Source organism: Netta rufina, assembly GCF_964035555.1.
Source record: "Netta rufina genome assembly, chromosome: 6".
NCBI classification, from domain to species: Eukaryota; Metazoa; Chordata; class Aves; order Anseriformes; family Anatidae; genus Netta; species Netta rufina.
This window is the reverse complement of record NC_140129.1, coordinates 7,249,067-7,273,864: the sequence shown is the minus strand read 5'-3', so window position 1 is coordinate 7,273,864 and position 24,798 is coordinate 7,249,067. Positions and strand designations below refer to the sequence as shown.

Below are 24,798 nucleotides of genomic sequence, written 5' to 3'. Positions count from 1 at the left end.
AACCTTACTGAAATAATACAAGCAAGAAGTATTTAACATGTAAAAAACACAAGTTTTGACTTGGGATTCATGGTGAAAGGTACAGAAGAGGCAGCTTACTTTGTCACAACCAATCTGTTTTTTCTCATGCTTTCTACTCCTGGTTTCTCCCTTTCAGGTTCTCCTTTCTTTCCGGTCTGTTTTTTTGACTTCTTGTTCACTGCTTGACTGATGGTTTTGGCACAATGCTTTGGCAGCAACTAGTAGAGGGAAAGAAATCCCACCCCCAAATTAAAATACAACTTCTTTGCAGCCGCAAGATACAAAATAAGCTTATATGTAGGTGGAGACTTCATCACACAAGTAACACCTCCTTTGACTACTAACTATACCATTTAATATAAAAGTCTTCCTCGAGCCACTTTCCACTTCATGAACAGAAAACAGTCTGAAGTCAGGGGCAAAAAGGGGAAGGGGAAACAAGCATAATTCCAAAGGTCAAACTACCTAGAAAATCTCAAATGAGAATTAAAACAGGCAGAACAACACTCACCTGATCACTCAGCGTACATTGTTCTGTGCAAATATCTGTGATAAGATTTCGAGCTTGCTTAGCCATTTCATCCAGGAACATGTTACATAAGGAAAGACTACGATCTCCAATATGATGTCGCTGTTAAAAACAGAAATAAGCAAGTCTGTTTTTCAGTTTCTTTAGTCCTATGCTATTCACAAAATGCATACACAGTTCTGTAGATAACAGTTCACTAAATCACAGACCCAGGGTAACAAAAAATATTAATTAGTCCTTAGTAACTTCAACGTCTTTCATTAACCGTGGGTTTTTGTTGGTGTTGTTGCAGGGAACCTGAACTGTGAAATCTTCAGTCACTGACACAGCATATTAAAAAAAACACACAACATCTTTGTTGCAAGAAAAATCCTCTAAAAGGAGGCAGAAAATTCTAAAAGGAGGTTTTCATCTTCCAATTTTGTAATAAATCTAAAGTGTCCAACACTCACGGTTTCTGTGAATCTCCTCTTAGATTCAGTACTGGTACAAATTAAGGAAGAGAAAGAGTATGCAACTCATGTTACAGCAAAAGCAGTGCCATTCATACCCCTGAAAGTCGATGAAGCCCTGCTTCATATGTTTCTGGACTCAGTTCCTTTGTTACTGTATCTGCACAAGTCCAGCATTCTGTCTTAATGAAATCCTTCTTTCACCACTTATGTGTACTTCGTAACAGCTACACTACCACATATTGTACACAGTGCAGTGAATATTATTTTTCCAAAATTACAGTAGCTACAAGTTGGAAGTCTTACATTGAATTCAAAGTTCTGTTGGCTGTGGCAAAATATGCTTGCTACAGCTGAATTCTCAGTAACTAGCACACAGTGGACTTTGGCTACAAGATTCCTTACTGTTACTAGAATGGTTCTGAAAGACATCTCTTGTCCTGAAGGTACGTTTTCCTGGAAACTTTTTAGTGGTTCTCTAATATAAATAAACTTTGCAGCTGTTTAAAGCAAAGCGTACGGGGAAAATAATGATATAGACGTATATGGAAATGACTCTTAGCAGAAGAGGATTTAATTTTTAACTACAAAAAACCCACACTGTGCGTAGTAGATATTTTTCATCCAATTATTTCAGATTAGCACTCAAGAATGAAAAGACACTTTCACAAGCACTAGAGAACATTGGCAAAGTCAACCTCTGGAGTAATTCCAAAGTCAATGGACATACAGGCAATGTACTAAAAGATCTATTTCATTACAACATCAAAATATAAAGAATTTACCAAAGTAACAAAAATGCCACAATTTGTTTGTGGCAGCATTTTGAGATCTATGGACAAAGAATCACGTAGTAAGGTGCTCACTTGTTTTACTTCCCTGAATCTTATACTGGTGTAACAAACACCTTCTTGCAGCATTCAGCACTAGTTCTCTTTATTTTAGATGAGAGCGGAAAATATCTAAAGATGATGTATTTAAAAATTACCTCTTCTGGGCATAGCTCATGGGTGCAGCTCATAAAATGAGTACAAAGCAGTGGGAATGCAATTGAGTATCTTGATTGAGAGGGAAGCTCCAAACACTGCTGAAACATCTTCTCAAAAGCACGACTATAAAAACTGACCAAAAATAGACAATTTAATGTAACACACGCATAACTTTGCTGCAAATGAAGTCTAGTTCATACAAATCAACTATGCTAAATTAATGCCAGATCTGTAATTATAGCTTATCTGATACCAAAAAAACACATCATGCTTTCAAGTAAACTTGTTTTCCACATGCAATACTAATGCATTCTGTTTACATCTCTTAATCATATCATCTTTGTTCTGATGTTTGACACACAGCCGTTGCAAAAAATGTACAGTTTTAGCAAGTATTATTACAGAATCTGCAGTTGACCCCAGATCAGTTAATTGACTGCTTGAAGAATCTGTCAGACCTTCAGAAACACCTTTATTAAATTCTGATGGTAACAACACTTAAACAACTCGTGTTCCATGGTTGCTTCAAATAGTCTTCAGAAAAAAAAAATATCTTAAAACACATGCAAAAGAAATAAATTACATCGAAGTCTCTTTTCAACATAAACTTGACCACCATATAAAGACTGGCCTTTCACCTTAAAATCTAGCCCCTATAAATCATTGTGTACGCTTCTCCACCGGAAACTGAAAAACAAGAACCTAAAATAGGACCGAGGAAATTTCTCAAAGAACAGTATTCTCACACTGGGACTTCCGATGATTTATTTCAACGACTGCTTATTTATCTGCTGATACTGCAAACACTTAATTATTTCAGCTTAAACAGCCGCAGAAAGATTCCTATCAACCTGCTTCCTGATCCTGTTTTCACAGACTTTTTCCAAGAGTTAAACGTTTTTGCTTTATTTTTTCCAAAGCAACTAATGCCAACAAACCAAACAAAAAATAAAGCCTACTATGAAAAATCGCTGTATGGAAGCGGCAATGCAAAGCTAGGTCTTCCTGTTTGGAAACAGGGGAAGAAAGAGAAGGGAATCAACTGTTTTTCTTTTCTGCTGCAGGAACTCTGTGGATCTTTTACAACTACACTAGAAGTAGTAGTAAAAAATTTCATTTCTTGCTTAAACAACGTAATTGTCTACGGCTTTAACTTCAGCTGGGGACATGAGCTGCAGAGACGTAAGAGAACTTTAACTGCTGGAAGAGAACTCTTATTTTAATTGTTGCTTTGAGGGATTTATACTTCATCGTGAAGCTCTGAAGAATCAGTAGTTAACAATGGGAGAAAAAAAAATTTAAATTCTTTACATTAGAAAAAATTATACACATATATTATACACATATTGATCGGTATACTTTGCAAGAAGACTAGTATGAAAGAAAGTAAATACATAAATAAAATAAAACCCCAAACCCTAGAACAGCAACTCTTTCAAAGAAAAATTGCTGTTAACCAGATTGTAATTGATTCTCCACTAGATCATTTTCCTACAATTTGGTATTTAAAAGCTACACGTGCAAGGACAAACAATAAACTAAAAGCTTCTACTGTCAGGTTAGTAACTTACCAAAATATAGAAAGATCTGATGTTTCAACCAACATCTCCACCAAAGAATCTACCATTTTTGTGTGGAAAATGATTGTGTTCATCATTTTTCCTAGCTCTCTGTGGTCTGCAAGACTAAGTGAGGCTTTAGAAACACTGGTGTAGGCCTGGAAAAAACAGAAGAAAAAAAAATCTACTGTTGTAGAGTATCTACTGTTGCTTTTTTGCAAATTCCATCAGTATTGCCAAACATAAAGGGTAAGTACTGCTTAAGCTGTGCACAGAACAATTGTTTTTAAAGACTCGGCAAAGACTTACGTTATCTTTCCACTATAACCTAAGAAAAGCCAACTGCCTTTCAATGAAGTCACCAAATGTCTTAAGTACAACAGCAATGCAGAAATAAACTGCAGAACAAATGCACTGACAAAACACGTACGCACACTAGTGGAATCAAGTTCACTGAAGCCACTCCCTGCTCCTTTTAATAATCAGGTTTGGGTATGCAAGAAGACAACTGCATATTTTAAAAATATATAAAGAACATGTCTAATATTGGGACAATTAGTTTACAGTCTAAACAGTACTCCCCCTTGTTAAGTTAACTGAAGGCACTATTACTGCAACACACCGCAGTGATCTCCATGAACATTATCTTCCCCTGGCTGGGAAGGCTGAATCATACTCTGTACAGTGCCAATAAACTGCTCATCCTCAACACATTCCACTTCCAAACTGTTATAAATCCTTCAAAGACTTTTTTGCAAAAAGCATGCAATGCAAAGGCAAAAACAAAGTTACATCAAATTATTTGCTTAAGTATTTGTTTGATTTTAAATGCCAAGAAGTTCTCCTTTTACAGCCTGTGATCCACTTGCAGTGTGAGAGTAATCTAGAAGAGCAGTAAGTTATTACCAGCTTTAAACCAAAATGTGCATTAACTTAAATGTCAAGCAGATATTCAGACATCTTACCTGCAATCTAAACCAATCTAATCTCATTCCTCTGAAGTCAAATACCTCTCCATCTTCAACTGTATCAGGGAAAAATACAGAACATAAAGCCTTTAGGGAAGCAACTACAATTCAGAAATACTAAATCAGATCTTCTAAAAAAAAAAAATAAATCAAAAACAAAACCCACCAAAGTACTTGAAAACTTAAAGCGCTTGCTTTTACCTAAGAATTTCAAACCAGCACAACCATGCTAATAGGAATTTAAATAGCTAGACAAAATATGTATAATATACTTTCTAAATTAAAAGGTATGAATTATTTCAAAATAGCATCCTTCAAAAACATTATCTGTACAGACCTGCCCAGGAAAAGGGACAGAGAACAAGAAGCAGATATCATAACAGAAGAGAAACAGGGGAATTAATACAGTTTATGCAAGTTATCTGCTGCCACTAATCCCAAGTTCATTTGAACAGACTTACCTTGCTTCACACTTAGTGAAGTCATAGTGTTTACAAAAGAGGACATGATGATTGATTCATCCTCTGGGCACACTGAAAGATTCTAAAATAAATATTGTTACTATTAGTATTTCAAACTTAATTTTTGAAAAAATGTCAAATCCCACAACCAGTTTATCAGCTGCAGTCTGAAAAATACTTTATATAGTTCACAAAAAGTAACTTTATCAATGGATTATCGCAAGTAGTACTATTTCACAACTTTTAGTTTTTAATTCATTGGTTGATGAAAAACACCTAAAAAAAGGCTGCTTCCAAACCAACATAGACTCAGAAGTGAAAAATCTGTCAGTAAACATGCCCACACATTTTCAGGCTGCAGTCATTTACAGAATGGTCACACAACATGTTTTTGTTATACAACAGACACCAAACATTTGTCTGACCTCTCCAGGCATCTGATCTGTCTGCACAGAAAATTTAGCCACGGCAAAATGTAACAGAGCCGACATCAGCATCACTTTGCTTCCCACAGAACCATCTAAAACCAGATTTCTACTAACACTGAATTAAATGATTTCTAACACCTGAGAGATAGCTCCCCCAAAAGTCCTACAAAAAAGCAATAGTTCACGAAGAAGCAGTTTCAGCAACTGCTAAGATCACATTTCTGTTGAATGGAAGATTCATGGAATTACAGATAAGATTGCCATTTTTAACCTAAAGGCTGAAAAAATCCTAATTATCATTTGCTTCTGTCTACTCTTGTATTTTATACTTTTTATGAGTTAACTAAAATGCAAGCCACTTTCTTTTTTCCCCTCATTTCAGTTTGACTTTGAGAATCATCCTACAAATAACACAATATTTGTGCCATTTGTATAAGTTTTAGAATTCTTTCACTAAATCTAGAAAACCATCTTAGGAATTGATGACAAATCTCAAAAATATTTCATTTTGTTATCAACAGAACTGCTAACATGTAAGTATATAGTTACGAGCAAAAAAAAGAAATACAGTTGTTTTGGCATTAAAAGTAAAATGAAGGATTCATTTATATTTAATAGTTTAAACAGCTGGGATAGAAACTGGTATTTAAACTGTTTCAATAGTTTGTTATGTAACAAACATGAACAGCAGAGTGAAAATAAACGAACAGCAGAGTATATAAGTTCTACCTTCTGGTCATCGATGTACTACTGTTTAATGCATCGGACTGATTTCTGAAAACAACATAAAAGCTTAAAATTCAATAGAAGCTCTTCCAGTTTGAGGAGCTCAAGATTTCACAAAATTTGGGCTCCACCTAGCGGCCACTAGGGAATCAAATCAAAACAGTGCAGAAGTCCTGTCATTTCCTTGTCAGTGTAGACAAGAAAAATTATTTCTGCACTGCTCCTTCAGCAGCAGTATCTATTTATCTGGATTACATCAAATCAGTCCTGAAAATTCAGTTAATGAACACAAATAATTTCTACTGCCTTTACATTAGGAACATTTTCTGCTTAGCAGTAGGTGCTACTCAGTAAGAGTAATAGACACTTGCAGCTCTGGCTGCAAACCTACACGGAACAAGAGAGGATGGTCTTCCATGAAAAACCCACCACTCTCTTCTCTGTAAGAACATCTCCCTGCTCTTACAGAGCCATACTCTGTGATGTTTTGAACAACCTGGGATGTCAAATCCGTTGAGTTTAAAACTGTTCTCTTCCACTTCTGTTTAACTTCTCTTTTTGCACAAGTTCATGACTTCCACATTCAACCTTACCTACTATATAAAAGACAACGTCCCTGTCACTCTCTAGAGTAGGAGGCTTTTTCTGACATGACACCCTGTCAAAGTTGATCAAGTCTGCCACTACCTTCATAGTGGTATTTCATGTCTGAACTCTCCTCGCAAATGTCTGTGTTTCTCATGGCCATATACAGGCCTAAGTTAACTGCAAGTATAATTCACTTCCAGAGAATTTAAATCAAAATAGTCACTGAAGACACCTACATCTACTTGACTTCCTATTTAGGCTTAAGAATGTCAAACTACTTCAGGTTTTTGTTTTTGTTTTTTTCTTTTTCTTTTTTTTCCTGGCAGCATACAAGAATACAGACTCTCAACCATTAGCTTAGATAACCAATTCTGTCATTTGGTTTCTAAATGGTGCTGGCATGATACAGTACTGATCCCAAGTATTTAAATTGCTTCTTAAACACAGTGATGCTAAATAAGGGAAATCATCCATTTGCAGAGTATGTTAAAACAGGATACCGTGGGATTCTAGTTTCTCTCTTCGGCATCATTTGTTAAATGACACAGGCCATGTTTTCTCCATCATGTCAGAAAGCAACATCTTGAAAGAGCATTAAGGGTACTATTCAGGCAGCACTGCTGCTTGCAAAAAAATTCAGAGAAGAAACATCTTACATAAAAGAATCGCGCTAATCAAGATCAGCTTGGTGCTCCTGCAAGTGCAATTACTTTTTCTTTTTTATTCTCGAAAGCAAGGCAATGCAAAACTGTAACACATTTAAGAATAAAGCAAACAATCATAGGAATTCCTGAAAATGTTAAAAGGAACCTCAGACCCCCAAGAGAAGCCTTTCATTAAATTCTTGCCAATCTCTATATCCTGATGTTAAAATAAATCATAGTTCACTCCTTGAGGAGAAAGGTAGTTTAATTGTCTCTGACGAGAACATTACTTAATAACATTTAAGTATTCATATGGCAGCCAAAAGCACAACTCTATATCCCACAATTAAACAGCAAGCTCGGTTAGTTTTGCCTTATTCCATTAGCATTCACTAAAATGCACAAAACCAGAACACATTTCATACATTTTGGACAAAAAGCCCTCCTTAAAGCCTGCAGAACCCCAAACCATTGTCTTGCCGTACCTGAACAAGCTCATTTAAGACCACTGCATCAAAGCCAGAGAGATACTGCACGTAGTATCTCTGCATCACTGGTCCATATTTCCGCACGTGTGCCCTGAGCTCCTCCATGTAAAATATTAGCTCAGCTATGTGCCTAGCCAAGAAAAAACAAAGAAGAACTTAAAAATAGGAAACATAAAATATGGAAAATAATTTCCGTCAATGGAATGTTTCCCATGGAAATTCCCTCCTGTATTTTGCTTCTATTATTAATACATAACCCTTGTATTAAAATACTTGCTCACATTATAAAATAAGCTTACATAAGAAACTTTCATCTGCAAAGTAAAATACATTCAACAGGAGATAAATTAACAGGACCCCCTCGTGGTAATCCTCCAAGGTTTGTACAACCCACGTATTTTCTGAAGAAGCCCTTTTGTAATGCTCAATTTGAATAAGTGTATTTCCTCATGAAGCAGTTAAATCCAAAAAACAGAACTGTAATAATTGCTTTTCTGAGCTCATGTTAGTAGGTCTTTATTCAAAAAAAAAAAAAAAGACTTTTCAAGATGGTAAAATTTCCCCCTCTAGTGAAAGCACTGTACAGAGGACTACTTCATACCACCTGCTGGGCAGACATTAAATAAACTAAAAATAGTTTAACACAGAGCAATTTTCTATGAGTAACTATCAATATTCTAACGCCTGCAATGCAACTTAAACTGAAAGCTTAAAATGCAGTTATTAGACTGATAGCTTGTTGGATTAAATCCCATCCTGCCTGAGCAACAATCAGATGGCTTGACAAACTTCTCCAACATGCATTTTCTTTTGGCAGAAAAACTTTGTTCACATTTCACCTATTTAAACAAGACCAAGAAGAATACAGCCTTCAGAAGACCAAGGAGGCACAGTGCTAGAATTTTATGATGATTTTTAAACCCAGGGTTATGACTCATGACATGACATGACGTTAACAGTGAGTTTTTGATCCCCAGGTTTTAAGTAAAACTGAGCAACTGTAATGGATGCTGACCACCCACACTTCGATCCAAGAGTATCACCAGGGAAGGTGTATAACAATACAGATGGCTTTTACAGTAGAAGATGTACACAAAAAGATTTCTGTAACATTTCAGCAAGATAGTGTATTTATCTGTGGTATCTCTATCCCTAGCACTTAGTCCACTGAAGGGAACTCAACATTTTTCTGTTCCAGCTCTAGAAATAGCCTTGTGATTGACTGTCACTTGTCACATGAATACTCTTTAAGATTTCTTTCCCATGATTGAACTGATGTGCTCTATTATCTTGAGAGCAACTCAAGAACATCCAGTACTCTTCTGCCTACCCACATTTCTAAGGTTTCTTAATCCCATTTCTCATTTTTGACCTGTTTATGAGGATGCTAATGCTGTATTACATGAATAAATCTTACCCGATTTTAAAGACAGTTCTGCTGCAATAAAGGAGACATTTACAAACAAATCTTTTTGACAGTTTCCTTCCTAACTCATCATTCATTTGTTAAATGCAAATAAAACTTCCATGAGATCATTTTTATTTTAGAAATAAACTCTCTGCAGAAAATCAATTTTCACCAATGGGCTCCAGTTTCTAACACAATAAATACCCTAGCTTTCTGTTTTTGATGGAAACATTTAAGATTGTAAAGATTTTCTGGATAGTCCCAATTCTTTTTATCTATTATTTCCTGCTATTTCTTGCCGTCAAATGCATTTCCTCTATGAAGTTCACATGAATATTTAAGGTATCACACTAAAAATTGTTAACGTACTTATCTATGAAATCATCTGCACTCTTCTTCGGCATATTGTCTGCATGACGAAGAAGCCAAATAATTTCATCACGAGCAAAGGATAATGCCATAAATACAAAAAGTGCCTGAAAAAAAATCATAAGATATATATAAGAGTTGGACACGTTGTGCACACTAAGCAACAACCAGTCTCTACAACTAAACAATCTTAAAACCTAAGCAGGTTTTATCTTAGAGTAGGGGTTTTGGGTGGGTTTTGCCCTCCCTCAGAGGAACTGAATGGCACAGTATCACTGATGAACAAACTGTACCATTGCCTAAAGATGAAACTCAAGGACTGTAATTACCTTGGGGCCCAGCAGGCCTGGCTGATCAGACAGGACAGTAGCCAGTTCTTTGAGTGCAGAACGTAAAAACTTGCGCCTCTCTCTATGCATTGAACCCCTACATCAAAAGAATAAACCAAAACATCATCGAATGTGCTAATCACAGTCGTTTAATTTTTTCCCAGACATTTAAGGCCGAGTGTAGGTAGCTCACATCATACTAACTTCAAAAGTTTAGTATTTCAAAGGACATGGTTCATACGAAATTGGCAACTCCATCATCCATGCTGTATATTCCTGAAGTAAGGTTAAACTTAAAAAACTAGTCCTCTGTCTCTGGTCTGTGCTTTGCATTTGACTTCACTAAAACTTTCCTATTTAATTAGCATTCACATTAAGTAATTAGACAAGAAAAAAATGGAAAATACATTTATGCTTTCTCTCTGACAATCTGACAAATAATCTAAGACTTGGGAAGTTAAATCAATAGTGGTATACCATTAGGCAAATCCAGAACAATCAGTGTATGGCCTCATTTGAAAACGCACAATTAGGTCAAGATTCAGCAAGTCCTGTTTATACATTCTTTATAACTTCTTTGAGAAGAAAAATACTAAAAACTTACGCATGTGAAACTGCAGCTTCTTTACACTCTCTGATGTCATTAATACGTTTGTTGTAGCTGCAAGTAAATAAATAACCCAATGTGGTTAAAAGTATCAGTAGCACAATTCAGCAAGAGTTGGGACTTGGGAGGAGCTGCATTTCCATAGCTAGCAGGATACAGCAAAAAGCTCACCCTCAGAACAGCTCGGGCAAGACTTCTTTTCCCTGGATCAGATAAATGCTAAAACCAGATACCCAGGCCAAAACCTCTCTACTGAAGTGCTCATGGATTTCTCCGGTAGAGAGATCTCGACTTCATTTTTGCCTGAGTTTTCTTATGATGTATGGCAGGAATTGTGACAAATGCTTGCAACTTTTCAAGCAAACCTTGCATTCACAACATAATTTCTCTTCCCTAGATTACGGTTTGTGGGCAAGATCATTAATTTTAAACATTTGCCATTTTAGAGACTGATTCACCAACATTTCTCAGAACTAAGATTTAAAAAAAAAAAAGTGTGATGGTTATGAATCAGGCTCCTCAAAAATATGCATTAAAGAAACAGTCAAGACACTAAGCAAAAATGTTTTGGTATTGATTATCTGCAAGTGGATCTTACATGAAGCGCAATTAACATTTTCAGGACAGTTCTTAAAGAAATGATACATATACCTATTTAACAGATAATCTGAAAGGAGAAAAAAAAGAAAACTTACCCTCGTATGTTTACAAACAGGTCTTCTGCAGCTTTGTGAATATGAAATACTTCATCTCTAAACAAAGCCAAGCAAGAGCTGCTTTGAAGTGCAAGTTTCCAAAGGTTCAAAGCTGTAGCATCACTATTTAGGACTCCATGGCACAAAATAAATCCAACTTCAGAAGTTCACAATCACCGTGTGTCACAAACAAGACGCACAGAGACAGTAAGAGAACAGTGAGATTATTATGCTTTTTCTTTTAAATTGTTTAATTAGCTTACTGAAACTCTGTATGGATAACATAATTATCCATCCATATATGTGTACAACTGAAAATACCCCACATTATGCTGTAGTAGAGAAATTGTTATATTTTTGCAGTATAAGTAACAAGTAATTCATTACAAGAATACAACTCAACTATTTTCATCATAATTACAAAAGCCACCATTTTTTAGTTTAAGTCTCGAATAAATTTATGACGAACTCCATTCCAGAATAAGCTGAATTCTAGCTTCACTGTAGAAAAAGTATGATACATAAACCCAAGGTTTAATCAAGTTCTCCAGAATCCGTTTTGAATCCAACAGTTTTTGTATGGTACAGGAAAACAAGCTGCTTTTCAAATTTATTTTTTAATACAACCATGAGCTGTTTCAGAAAATTTTACTCACAAATAATCCATTTTTCCATTGCATCCAGAGAGAGATATTCACATGGCATCTGTCAGAAAAAAACAGTAATTTGTAGCAAACTAATTATATGCAAAACAATACATTTCATGAGAAGTACTTTTTAGAAAAAGAGACAAAGTCTTAAATGCTGATGAATCACAAAAGACTGCTTCTGATTACTAACAAGTCATTGTTTCATCCCTTTAGAAACTAAGAACTTGAACATGAAATGAGATTCCATAGCCTCCTATACCATGAACAGAACTTGGACTTGATAATTCTTGTGGGTCCCTTCCAACTCAGATATTCTATGATTCTATGAAATGTTTTGTTTCAACCAACACTGTATTTAAGAATATTTAAGAACACAAGGCTTCTGATGTATTACAATCACAACCTGACAGTTCTTTATTCTTGATTATCTCCCCTCCCCCAAAAAGATAAACCTTCATATCCCAAACGAGACAGCAAATGTAAGTAGTTAATTTTTAAAGGATGTTTCAGTTCTGATTTTCAGTCTTTTGGCCCCAAATCACCTAGAGTACACAGGATACCTTCACTCCACACTGCAGGAGTAACTTCCTTTCATCAGATTATCAGATACTAGAAATGAAGGCATGGGTTTATACACCAGAAGCTTTAATTAATGCAAAAAATCTTTCCCCTGTATAAAAGGATGCAGCTCTACCAACAAACCAATTAATTTCCCTTTTTCAAAAGTCATGTAAAGGTTAGCGAACAGAAAATGAAACATCCCTACACTGTTTCACAGAAAACATCGCTTAACTTTATCATATAAACCAAATTAAAAGGCCATACTGTGTCAGATTGTGCAGGATTAAGCATTGTACTAGGTGCACTGATGAGGCTCAGTAGTTGTGCGTTTCTCCACTGGTCAGCTGAGAGATTTCTTCGAGGATAGACCATCTGGAGTGAAATCAGAGCATCTGAAAGGGACTGAAAAGGAGATAGACGAAGGAGGTTGGTTAGAAGCTATGGAATGTATTAGCACAAAAGTCTTAATTCACTAAACGATCAGAAATTGAAACTGATGCAAATCACTACATGCTAAAACTGAAGTTCAAAAACTGGCATATTCCAAGCACAAAAGAAGTTAAATACTATTTGTTCATTACTTATTCAAGCATCCTAATTGTGTTATTCCCTTCTCTGCCACTTCATTTATTATGTCCTTCCCACCTTGCAAGCAAACTGCAATGGTTTTGAGCAGACACTACAGGAGAATCTTCATAACAGATTGAGCATATCCAATAAAGTGCGGTCCCACGCTTTTTCCCTGTCTTCTGTGTCAATCCTAATGCTTGCGTGAGCCTATGGGGAGCCAGGTCGAAGCAATAAACCAGCAGATTAAGATCACTCAGGGAAAAGAAAAGTTCTCTGCTGGAGCTAATATAGAGGGATAAATGGCATGGCTACTGCAAAACTGTGGGATGATAGAAGGACAACTTACGTGCACTCTTCCATGACAACTTAACCAAGTATGCACTTCTGCAGCATGCTGCCTGAAGGGATCTCTGACCCCAATTTATACCTCTAGTAGAGAATCAGCAGAAGTGCAGAAATTGGCCTGGAAAATGGCTTTACAAAACATTTCAAGGGAAAGGACTGGTCCATTATTAAAGGCAAATGCACAAACAAAGATGATACCAAAAAGCAGAGCATCTTTGCTACAATGCGCATGAGCAAAGATTACCTGGAAATCAGATCTTTAGCAACTTAAGTCTTAACGAGACAGGAATCATGTACAGGAAAGTGTAAAAAAAGTAGAGTTACTGATTACTGATTATTTAGACAAATGACAAATATTTAAAACCAGTTCAGAGCACTTAGAGAAGCAGCTGAAAAATTCTCTGAACTTCTACTGACTATCTTCAAAAGTTTAAGGAAACGCATCAAATCTCAAGAGGACTACAACCAGTACCCAGATTTCAAAACATGAAGACAAAACTTTAAAACTTTAGGCAGTTACTTAGGATTTAGCTTCAAGTCATGCCAAAAATTCCAAAATAAGGTGTTAGGCAAACAATCTGCAAGCACCTAGAGAACAACACCTGCCATTCTGGGTTGGTCAGTACTGATCACATCAAACAAATCTAGTTTCCTTGGACAGGGCAGCACGCCTAGTGAACATGTGGGAAGTGATAAACAAGATATACATTGACTTTGGCAAGGCTTCCATCACTTTTCCAAAGGTATTCTCAGAAGAAAACATGGTCTAGATAAATCACCAGAGAACTGGTACACAAGCAGTTGTGTACGAATACTAGTTTAAAAACATTTGTACAAAAGAGGCTAAAGGCTCGTTTAACTTCGCAGGGTCAAGTGAGCAGGACACACAATGCCAGCTTTTGCATGCAGGAGATATTATTAAAGAGGCAGTGGTGATCAGCCATTCCCAGGATGCCCAATTTAAAGGCATTCCAAAGAAAAAACCCTCAGGTTACTAAACAGAAAGAGACACTCAACTAGGATAGTAAGCCAGAAAAGAATAGTTTCTTAGAAACATTACAAATCTCCTTCATTTCAAGCTACAAAGCAAACCAAAACACAGAACCAGCCACAGCAGATGAACCACAACTGATTTTTAAGCAATTTTTACTCCTTAGTGAATAAACAGGAATCTTACCAATGGGTCCTAGCATTCCCATATTTCTATAGTTTTCATTTAATAGGGTATCAATCCTCAGCCCCATCCAGTATAAGAGCTCCTGTAAAATTTTACCTAGTAGTCTTGGACAAAAACTCCTGTGTATTTACTTATTATTTTTTTTTAATCTCTGCTTGTCTCAATTAAGATTACTGTGTTCCTGTGAAAAGTGGTTACATACTTTACTGTGAGGTACAAATTCCTCCATCATTTTCTTTAAAGGATTTTCATAGTCCACAATCATCTGGCCAAGGCGTGGATATTCTCTGTCACTAAAAGCAACAACAAATAATTCACTCAGGTGTAGTTATTTATTATGTGTTTTTATAAATACATTTCCTACACAGCAGATATTTACCTTGCTCCATGTGTCATTTCATGAGCATAGTTATACAATCCAATGATAGCCTTCCTTTCTTCAATCCGAGACAGCAGTATCATTAGAGTCGTGTAGGTTATAATCAAATCTAGGTAGTTCTTCGTTAAATCAAAGTTTACAGTCTAGAGATTTAAAAAAATATATCATTTTGAAACTCTTAGAAATCAGCATAAAACTTTCCTCATCTCTCCACCCATTTTCAGCCTTCTAAAAATACAACGGACTGTCTTGACCAGTACTTTTGTTCTGTTTGCATATAGACTTTGTATGATCTTAATTTATTCATCCAAATCCCCAGAACTGCTTGTATTTGTGAAAGCAAGCATGCAAATAAATCTTTTCAGGCCCAAGCATCACAGCTGACAGACAGAAAAGCTTTTCTTGGGTGTTACTAAGCACTCAACAAGTGTTGAACTGTATTTTAATAAGACTCTCTGAACTGTTCTGTATTAAGACTCCAATGTAAAAAGCCAGCACATACACACTGACCTGTGACAATCATTGTGTAGGATATGTGCCTGCTCCTCTTTTGTATTATGAAACTAAGTCAGCCAAAATTAAGAATAACTAAAACTAACAAGGTGGCATTATGAACAATAGGAAAGAAAGCTGAAACCAAAAGGAAAAGGTGTTTGAGTATTTTATTTTAAATATAACAGTCAGGTGTGTGTTCTTGCTTTAGCCAACAGAAGTGATGCCCACAAACCATCCAAAAAAATACTAGGGGAACACTTATTATTCTTGTTTTTGAGCCTCACATGACTTAAGCATACAGACTGCAGTAAATCTCTAAGAATTAACTAGCAGAAGCAACAGCGCAAAAAATACAGTCTGCATTTTGCTGTTACTACTGTCCATAATGAGCCTGTTTAGAAGTACTCAGGAGATTTCACACTATTCATGAAAGTTAGAGATGCAAACATTATGATACTTGTATTTCTCTTGTTGTTATAACAGGAGATGTCATGTTTCTTGAGCTAAAATAAACAAGTCTTTTTAACTGTCCATGCAGAACTTGGATCAGAAACATTTTTAAGTGGCTTTTGAAAATTTAAACCCAGAAACTTACAATATCAAAGAAGACTTGGCAAGCATCAATAGTGTTCAGCAGCTCACAAACATGGTCCTTGAAAAACAAAACAGATCATTTTAGTTTAAAGAGATTTAAGTAAATCACTTAACTATGTTTAGTGACCAAGACTATGTTGATTTAAAAAAAAACAAAAAAAAACAAAAAAACATAACTATGAGTTCAAATGTTTCACTATGAAGTATTCATTCACAAATAAAAACCAGAAGCTTGATGTGACATATGTGCTGTACCTTACCTTAAATTCCATTACATCAACAAACGTGAAGTAGTATAACGCCAGGTTCTTCAAAATCTCTGATTTTTCTTTTTGTAGCTGAGCAAGCTGTTGCTAGAAGAGAAATAGAAACACGTTTACAGTTCTGAGATCTTGAGAAGACAGTTGAAAAATAATACCTGAGAGATGCAGATTAACCACCAGGTCATATCAATAAATCTTAACATAGTTTTCTAAGCCTGAGGTTCTGTGTGTCTCTTAAATGCACACAAACTTCTCAAAACGGATCATTTAATAGCTGCTGACTATACTCTGAAGATAAAAATCAAATTAGTATACATTAGTACCAAAGTAATATTGTTTAGCTCAACTAGAGACGAAAATGGATAGTTAGGAAAACAGTGTTATCGTGTGTAAAATTAGCAAAAGCAGAACAGTACGTGAGCACAAATCAGTATGATAAAAAAATAATGACGTTACTCAAGGTGGGAAAAAGGTGGCAGGTTACAAATCTTACTACAGAAAAACATTATGCTTTTAAAGTCTGAACTTACCAAAAAGAATATCCAGGCAAAGCCACGTTAAGCATGCAAAATAAAATGTAGATACAAACATAAAATACAGTAACGGTTCTTTGACCAGTTCCATATAACACAATAATACATTCAAACAAAAGCAACAAAATAAAACAAAAAAGAAGCAAAACACTAGCATTAGACACTGGTGGATAAAATGGAAGAGGCAAATGTGAATACAAAGGCGTAAAATAGTCCACATGGATTATTATTTTAAATCTGACAAAGAAATCTCCTTTTAATTTCCTTTTTTTCTCCCCATTATTTTCTTGCAGCCAGACTGCTCACTTAAATGATTACAATACTAATTACTCTCTTGATATGCGAATTGAAGTGAATTAAAGCAATCTTGTAACACTTAATATGAAAAATTGCCCTAAGTATCTGTAACATTTTAAATTAAAGACTGGTCAAGTTAAACAGGGTTGTATTCTGAGCAAGAGCAATCATTTATTAAAAAAAATTGTTCTGTTTTCAAGATTGAATAAAATGAAATGCATTCCTTTTGTGACTTCTCCTGATACTCGCATCTACTAGGAAATAGGTTATCACCATTCAAACGGCAGCGGTACAAGATCTGCTTTCAAACAGGCCTTTGAGCTCTACTTTGACACTTGGTATGAATTTGCTACCAACTTCACACTTTAGCTGCCTTAAGCTCAGAAAATGAAGCATCCATAATCACTGGATGTAGAGGAAAGAGGACGTTGTACTTCCAGGGCTGCTTCATGAGTCCACGGTCAGTACACGACCAAAGTGAACTACCTGACATGTTTGGGTTTAGTCTGCAGCCTAACCCAAGATGCTTAAAAAAATTATTGCAAATAATCTGCATCTAAAATACTACGAAAAGTAGGGTTTATTTCTGTGTAACTAACACAAGTGTGAACCCACATGAATTTGAGGAGTCATTTTATGACTTCAGTACCAGACTGCAGGGTACTGTTCAGAAATTAGCGTGCCTCAGTGCAGAGAGGAAAAAAAAAAGTGAGGAAAAAAAGTCTCATTGCAAGTGCATATGTGGCTTAACGCCTTTTTCCTAGAGCAATCCTAACTCAGCCCAAGGAAGGGGCCATGCTAAGATGAGCCCATCAGGGCAGTAGGGTGCTGTATAGGGCACCCAGATAGTGTGGTTAGGACAAGACTGCTTTGAGGCCGCAGTGCCCGAAGTGGGGAGTGAAGGCACTGCAGGAGGCAGTGCTGGAAAGCGCAGTTACAGGAGCAGTAAGTTATTTTCAGAAATTATCTGAAGTTGTTCATTAAATAGAAGTATATCAGGAGGCATTCATTACACTCCCCCATAAATTAAGGCATTGCTGCTGTGTGCTGTTAGCTAGTTACCTTCCCAGTTATCTTCCCAAAAATATTTAAACAAAACTACAGCATCCTTACAGAGCGAAGCTCGTTGAGCTTTGAGACTTAAGAAGGTAGGAGCAAGCTTTTCTTTGCAGTATAAAAATCCAAATAAAACCATATGTCAACTGCAACCTGTTGGGTAAGGATGGTGCACAAAGTTCAACTCATACAGCACAGACCCAGTGGTGAGATTTAAAAGTGGTTTACAGCATGCAGTGTCTTGGATGCTTATTTGCATTTTTATCGCTCAGGAATGCGGGTGTAGCTCTTTCCACACCCACTGCAACAAAACTTTCCATTACCAATTCCCTAACAGCTGTTTAGATGCATTGGGTGCTATATGGTTCTGTGTTTGGTTTGAGGCTGTTTTCCTCTGCTTTAATTCTCATTTATCAGCAAACACTTTTGATTGCAATATGCAGCGGAAGTTTTAAAATAGGATGAGCTGAAGAAGTAACTCCTAAAACATTACTATCACCTCAAGATTGTTTTAACTACAGATAACCTTGCTTTGGTGACTGGTCAGATGTAAGGGTTTTACTTATTCTTGCGGAATTGGAAGTACAAAACCTACCCAAAAGGGTAACAATGCTTTCTTGAAAAAGGTTAGATTTAAGACATATGAAAAGCTGTAGAAATTTGAGTACTAGAGCAAGATCAGAAACTAGTTATATGAACTCATTTCTGCTGACAAAATACCACCTCTCCAGTCACATTGGAATATTATTTAAAAATTGGGATTTTGAATACCAGAGACTGCAGCTGGTGAAGCACCTTATCTGCAGAAAAGGAACTGATCTTTACCAGTTGTCTTGTGTTTTTCCTTCTTCATCTTACCCCCCAAGTCTTTACAGAACTGATTGTGTTCACGGAGAAAGTATACCAAAAGAAGTAAACAAATCAGGAATTGCAGCATCACTTAATGCTTGTATGAATGCTCAGAGACAAGAGCAACAACACAGATGTTGGCATATTAGTGACATCAATAAATACAAATTTAATATGAATACACAGGAAAAATATGACAACTGGAAAGGTTGTTCAGAGAGCTGTGTGTGGAAAAACAGGATAACTATCCTTCTGTAACTCCTTTATATTTATTTGACTGGTAAAAGCAGCATGTGAACAAATGTGTTATTCCATGATCCAGGAGTAGATGATAGGGAAGGGAATTCTCTGCTTCTTACATCATTGACATTTTTCCTGCATTAAACACTATTTGTTTTCCATAAACCAACACCACGGATACTACGTTCCCCTCAGAGAACACACCACCACCTTCATCTTCCCAGCTGACATGTATGTCCCAAAAAGCACTATTACAAATTCCTGCTGTTAAAATTTGGGGGATACAGGGAAAATAATGTCTGCCAGTATTCTTCCAGTCATTTATTTTATTCAATATGCCTGCCACTTCATATGCAGACTTCTAAGATTCAATTATTGGAACAAAATTCTGCATCGACAAAAGCCATAGCAGAACGATGAGGAGAAAGAAGGAGGATCTAACTAAATGAAGAAAAAGTTTTAAATTCTGTCAATTAACTGCAGAATGATGGACGTGTCCTTGATTTTATGATCTCCAATTAAAAGCAGGCTCTAAAGTGGCAGGCTGCAGATAAAGATGTAACAGAATATTTAACATGTTTACTAACTAATGCATTTGTACGCTATGATCCACTTTTTGTTTGTTCTCATGCTTCTAGCACTAAAGCCGCTCTTCTGAAAAGGAAATAACCACCCGTGACCCTTCACAACTGCTACTGTCCCTAGGTTGGTCACATTATCAATAACAACTGTTAATGTACTTCGGGGGCAGTGACATCCCACTTCAGAAACCAACCAACCAGTCAGTCTTAAGGGACGGTTCCCCCATTCCCTCGATTTTTAAGTAATTCCTACAGTAAGCTCAATATGTATTACTGCATCACCCAAAGCATGGGTGCAGGTCTTGATGTCCCTGTGCCAACTGTTTGTGGAATAAAGTGCTCTGCCATGATGCTGTACAGATAAACGTTCGGGACAGAAGTCTAGCTACTGGCATACTTGTATTTATAGCATGAAATCACGGAGGAACTCTTCATTCAAAATGCATGAAAACTAATTTTGAAATGCCATTTCAGTAACACTGAATAACTAATACAGTGTTTAGGTACTAATGAGCTTGTGGTGCTTTTTTTTGTTGCTTTCTTTTTAATGGCCAAGCTGTTAAGTTCTCAATCATCAAATCAAAATAAGATTTTGATGTGAATGGATGAAGCAAACAGAGTCAGTGTTACACACATTTGTTCTTTTGCAAGTACTGCATATGCTATTAAGCAAGAGCCACATTACAAGTTTGGCTTACCTTGGCAAGTGACTCATAAGGACTGATTTCACTTACAGCAGTATAATACAATGATTTATTGCAAATAGTGATAAAACAAAAATGTGTTTAGACACTGTTCTATCTCAAATTCACACACAATCAAGGGTTAAGCCCTCTTAGCACTGATGTTTGTTCATGGCTTACAATTCACAAGGAAAATAAATTACTTTAAAATGTTCACCAAAAAGAACTGTCATAAAGAGAAGTTAACATTTCACATAGCTGGTTGGGATTGCTAATGAAAATAATAAAAATGTTCACTTTCAAAAGACTTAGTTTGAAAATTACTACCTAATATCCTCCGATTCTGTGAAAGCCTAAGCCACTTTAACTTGTGAAGTCATGTGAGAATTGAAGACATCAGCCATACTGCTGCATACAAAACTAAAACAGAAGGTAGGAGTGTAGCAGAGCAAGGGATTAGCAGAAATTCATATTTGAATGATTCTTAGGAAACATATAGATACAATTTTAATTGTTGCAGAGAACATACAGTATCTTCCGAAATAGTATCATCACAACCACCAGCAGAAAACACTACGGCTAGTGCAAAGCTGGAGAGAAAGCAGTTGTTACTCAGATTGCTTCAGTCACACAGGGCATCTCCTGTAAGCTAAATGATCACCTTGAGGAGCTCAGGGAAGCCCATCTCCCTGTGCTGCCTCCAGCACTGCAGGTTCCTCGAGCAGCACAGGAGCTGAACAAGCAGCCATGCAAGGAGAGCACAGCATCCTCTTACCCAGAAAGGGTTTTAGTCTTCCTGGCCAGGAAGCTGGGTAGCTTTGTGGTGGCATACAGGGACTTGTTTTTTAATTGCTTAGACAACAAGGTGTCTGGAAAAAAAAATAAGTCTCCCAGGCAAGAAATCCAGCACTCCAGAAAGCTGGAGAAATAGATTTGATCTTGAGTTTACTGACTAGGGGGATTTAAGTTGATTTAAGTCTTAATTTAAGACTTTTGAAAAAACAGCTGCCATAGGTGTTAATACCTTACCATTTCCTGGAAAGTAAATGATTATTTTTTCATGAAGAAGTATTACTAATACATGAGGCAGCAAAGTCAAGACCTACAAACTCCCTTGGATGAGAAACTACTCCAGGATTATCTTCATTAGCACTGTGCAAACGACAATACTAAGATCTTCATTAAAAACAAGCAAGCAAGCCCTGCTTATTGGCACTGTACTTGCAGGGCATGAAAGGAGTAATTCTAAAATTAAAGTTCAAAAAATGTTTTTTATTTGTATTAAGTGTTTTGAAATGGAAAAGATATTGGAAGAACCTATCAGAAGTTAATATGAAGGTTGGTTATAAAGCCCACAATTAAACAATTTAATTACATAAGAAAACATTTACTAAAGGCATGCATCAATGTCATCTAGTAAGCGTCAGCCAAGGAGGGCAGCCACCCCGTGCCCGCAGCACCGCTCCCACAGGCTGTGCAACCGGGTCACTCCAAAGTGAAAGTGGGAAAGGGACAGCCAGCAGCCCAGGCATACCTTTCGGGATCGAAAAGGAAGAAGCCAAAACACCAAGGAACAGTAAATAAAAACAGAGTGAACTAACTGACATGGACAGACCCTAACCTAGGCAGGCCAGCAGCGGTCTCACCGCTTGCACTGTGTTCTCATCTGATCTCATTTCCTGCCCCCACTGGCACAAAGCAGCAGATACAGTTGGGTCGGTCAGCTGGGAGGTATTCCCCTATCTCAAGAATCTGAGTGGGCAGTCAGCACAAAACCCATCTGAGGAGATAAGCACAGTACTGGGAATGTAGCTGCTAGCAAATCAAGATTAACAGGAGCTGGAAAGCACGGACATTCCCCCCACTAGGCACTCCCTGGGAGGAAGGTCTCACTGCTCTGCTGGCTGTGAAGCAGTGACTAAGGCTCAACATCACCAGAAGACGTTTCAAAATATAGGAAGGCAAATTGCTCAGGAGCAATGTGAGTAGAACAACATATGTTCAGGAAAAAATGCAGAAATCCTCACTATTTCCCGTATGTGCTGTTTTGGAAAGCAGAAAGCAGGCTAGCTTTATTACATAAAACAGAGCTTTACATATGCAGACAGCAGATTTTCACTTCCTACCCACAATCTACAGAAAATCTACGTCTTTTCTCCCTCCATCTCCACTAACTGATTGTGAAGTGCTTTATTCCTGCTTTGCAATGTAATTAAATGTTAGCACTGGCTAAGAAGAGAGTCATTTTTACGTCCTCCTACACTTTTGGGAAGACTGGGATGTTCTCTTCTGATTTGTCTGCAGTGTGCACTTAGCCCATACACCCTGTAAGAGGATACATCCTAAAAACACTTGAGAAACATCAGACCGCTTCCACGTCCCTTACTGGGGAACTTTTCTTCTGAAGCCAACTGAAGAAATTCAGTACAAATAAACTTCCCTGTGCCAGCTGTAACACAACCAGCTCGCTGATCTGACCCAGAATGGTGGACCTGCAAAGCTTTGGGAGGGCTTCTCCAGTTTAGAAGACTTCTCGGAAACAAACCTACCTTAAGTCAATTTAAAGTAAGTATCAATACCAGGATTTCCCAAAGACAGAAAGCAGGTATTTTTTTTTTTTATTGTTATCTGGTTTCCTTTTCAAACACCACTCTGAAGTGCTCCAGCTTCTCTTTGTCAATCCTTCGGACCACTGTTTACACAATAGCATGTTCCATACACTGTAAAGCAACGCTACCTTGCTGGCCAACAGCCGTAACAGTTGATTTAAGAGCTCAGTCTTCAAACTACCCATTTACAAGGTTATATGGCTCAAGACAGTGATTGGAGAATAAAGGCCAAGTGTAAGATCACTGGGACTGCCCTCTGACAGAAGGAGAGAGAGAGAGTTATGAACTGACGAGCTCCACAATTATCTATAATCAATCTTTTGGAAGTCAGACTACTCCACTTCATTTTCCAGCCCAGTCAGCAAGGATTCACTGGATGCTTCATTTTTATTTGAACTGCTCAAACGTTCACTCTTGTTGCAAAATTGAAGCTGCTGCAGCGATTGTTAGGCATGAGTCTAGTCTGACTCAGCAAGCCAAACACTGAAGGTGGATCACAACCAGAAGCCATGGATTCTACCAATAAAAATGTAAAAGCTATCCATGGTAAATGTAACAGAACCACTGGTTACACAGGAATAAAATGCACACATTTCAAGATCAGGCACCCATTTAATTCCAGTGCAGACTGCTCATACCCCTCAATAAAACACGTTCTTCACCTCTGACACACACAGTACTATCTATACATGATGGAACGTGAGTAAAACAATCTAACAGCTAAGATTAGGTTAAAAAAAAATCCAAAGAGCAAGCACTGATGATTCTCTATCTGAACGCAAGCTTGTTTGTTTGGCAACATTACCTACTGACGTATCAGTAGGCATTACGAACTGTGCAGATGCACAATGCTAAGCAATGGCAACTGCTGCAACTTAATGTAGAAAATCCAAAAATCATCCTTGAAAGGCTGTCCTGGAGTTTTCATTACAAGGACACAGCCTATGATTTCTCAACTATTTCCCCTCTAATTATCCTCAATAATATGAACTGATGCTTCCCTGTTCCAATAAACTTTTTGCCCTTTTGAATCCATGAGCATGTTTCCCTGCTGAAGGAACTTACTGGTCTGCTTTCCTAATTTGTAGTGAGCTGGATTTTGGCCAGTGGGAGAAAGGAGACAAAGAGCAAGGAGGGAAGCTCAGCCTCTTCCTGACTCGGAGCTAGATGCTTACGCCTTTTTGAACCTAAGCTTTATGAACAAATGCTTATCTCACATCAAACTTGTGAACCTTCCCTGCAACGTGGCACAGCTTTTGCCTCAGTAGGTAGCTCTTATGGATAAAGGTTTCTTTTGGAAGACACAATGCTCCACAGAAAAACGTGTAAATAACTTAAAAGCAAACTCCTGTCCGCTGAGACCACAGGGAGGGAAAGCCCCCAGCTTCCTATTGCTGCAAGACAAAATCCAAGGTTTAAACTGTGCTCAAAGATGCAGTGTAGGCTTCCGATAACTTTGCTTAATAACACTGCTTTTCTTAAATACAGGCATGGCTGCCTCATGGTAAATAAGGCAAGGCAATGAGGAAACATTATGAGTATGTCCTATTTTAAAAAATGGAACTGTTAAAATACCTCGAATTAGCTTTGCTCAACTTCCATAAACTTCAGCGTAACAAATCCTTCAATATCATTATTTAAGCTCTAAGTTCATA

The 24,798-nt window shown here is 37.1% G+C and overlaps 1 protein-coding gene across 1 annotated transcript in view; it reads right to left on the bottom strand.

The window, feature by feature from the left end:
- NCKAP1 (NCK associated protein 1) overlaps nucleotides 1–24,798 on the bottom strand; it is a 59,377-nt gene that overhangs the window by 22,014 nt on the left and 12,565 nt on the right. Inside the window, exons 3-19 of the mRNA XM_084289135.1 lie at nucleotides 16,293–16,385; nucleotides 16,034–16,090; nucleotides 14,944–15,086; nucleotides 14,767–14,857; nucleotides 12,737–12,874; nucleotides 11,918–11,966; nucleotides 11,262–11,418; nucleotides 10,564–10,620; nucleotides 9,960–10,056; nucleotides 9,631–9,737; nucleotides 7,851–7,983; nucleotides 4,980–5,061; nucleotides 4,516–4,574; nucleotides 3,563–3,708; nucleotides 1,991–2,123; nucleotides 533–652; nucleotides 100–239 (exon numbers count right to left, since the gene is read on the bottom strand). Coding sequence (XP_084145261.1) covers nucleotides 100–239; nucleotides 533–652; nucleotides 1,991–2,123; nucleotides 3,563–3,708; nucleotides 4,516–4,574; nucleotides 4,980–5,061; nucleotides 7,851–7,983; nucleotides 9,631–9,737; nucleotides 9,960–10,056; nucleotides 10,564–10,620; nucleotides 11,262–11,418; nucleotides 11,918–11,966; nucleotides 12,737–12,874; nucleotides 14,767–14,857; nucleotides 14,944–15,086; nucleotides 16,034–16,090; nucleotides 16,293–16,385 — 1,802 coding nt within the window. The remainder of the gene's footprint in view (nucleotides 1–99; nucleotides 240–532; nucleotides 653–1,990; nucleotides 2,124–3,562; nucleotides 3,709–4,515; nucleotides 4,575–4,979; nucleotides 5,062–7,850; nucleotides 7,984–9,630; nucleotides 9,738–9,959; nucleotides 10,057–10,563; nucleotides 10,621–11,261; nucleotides 11,419–11,917; nucleotides 11,967–12,736; nucleotides 12,875–14,766; nucleotides 14,858–14,943; nucleotides 15,087–16,033; nucleotides 16,091–16,292; nucleotides 16,386–24,798) is intronic.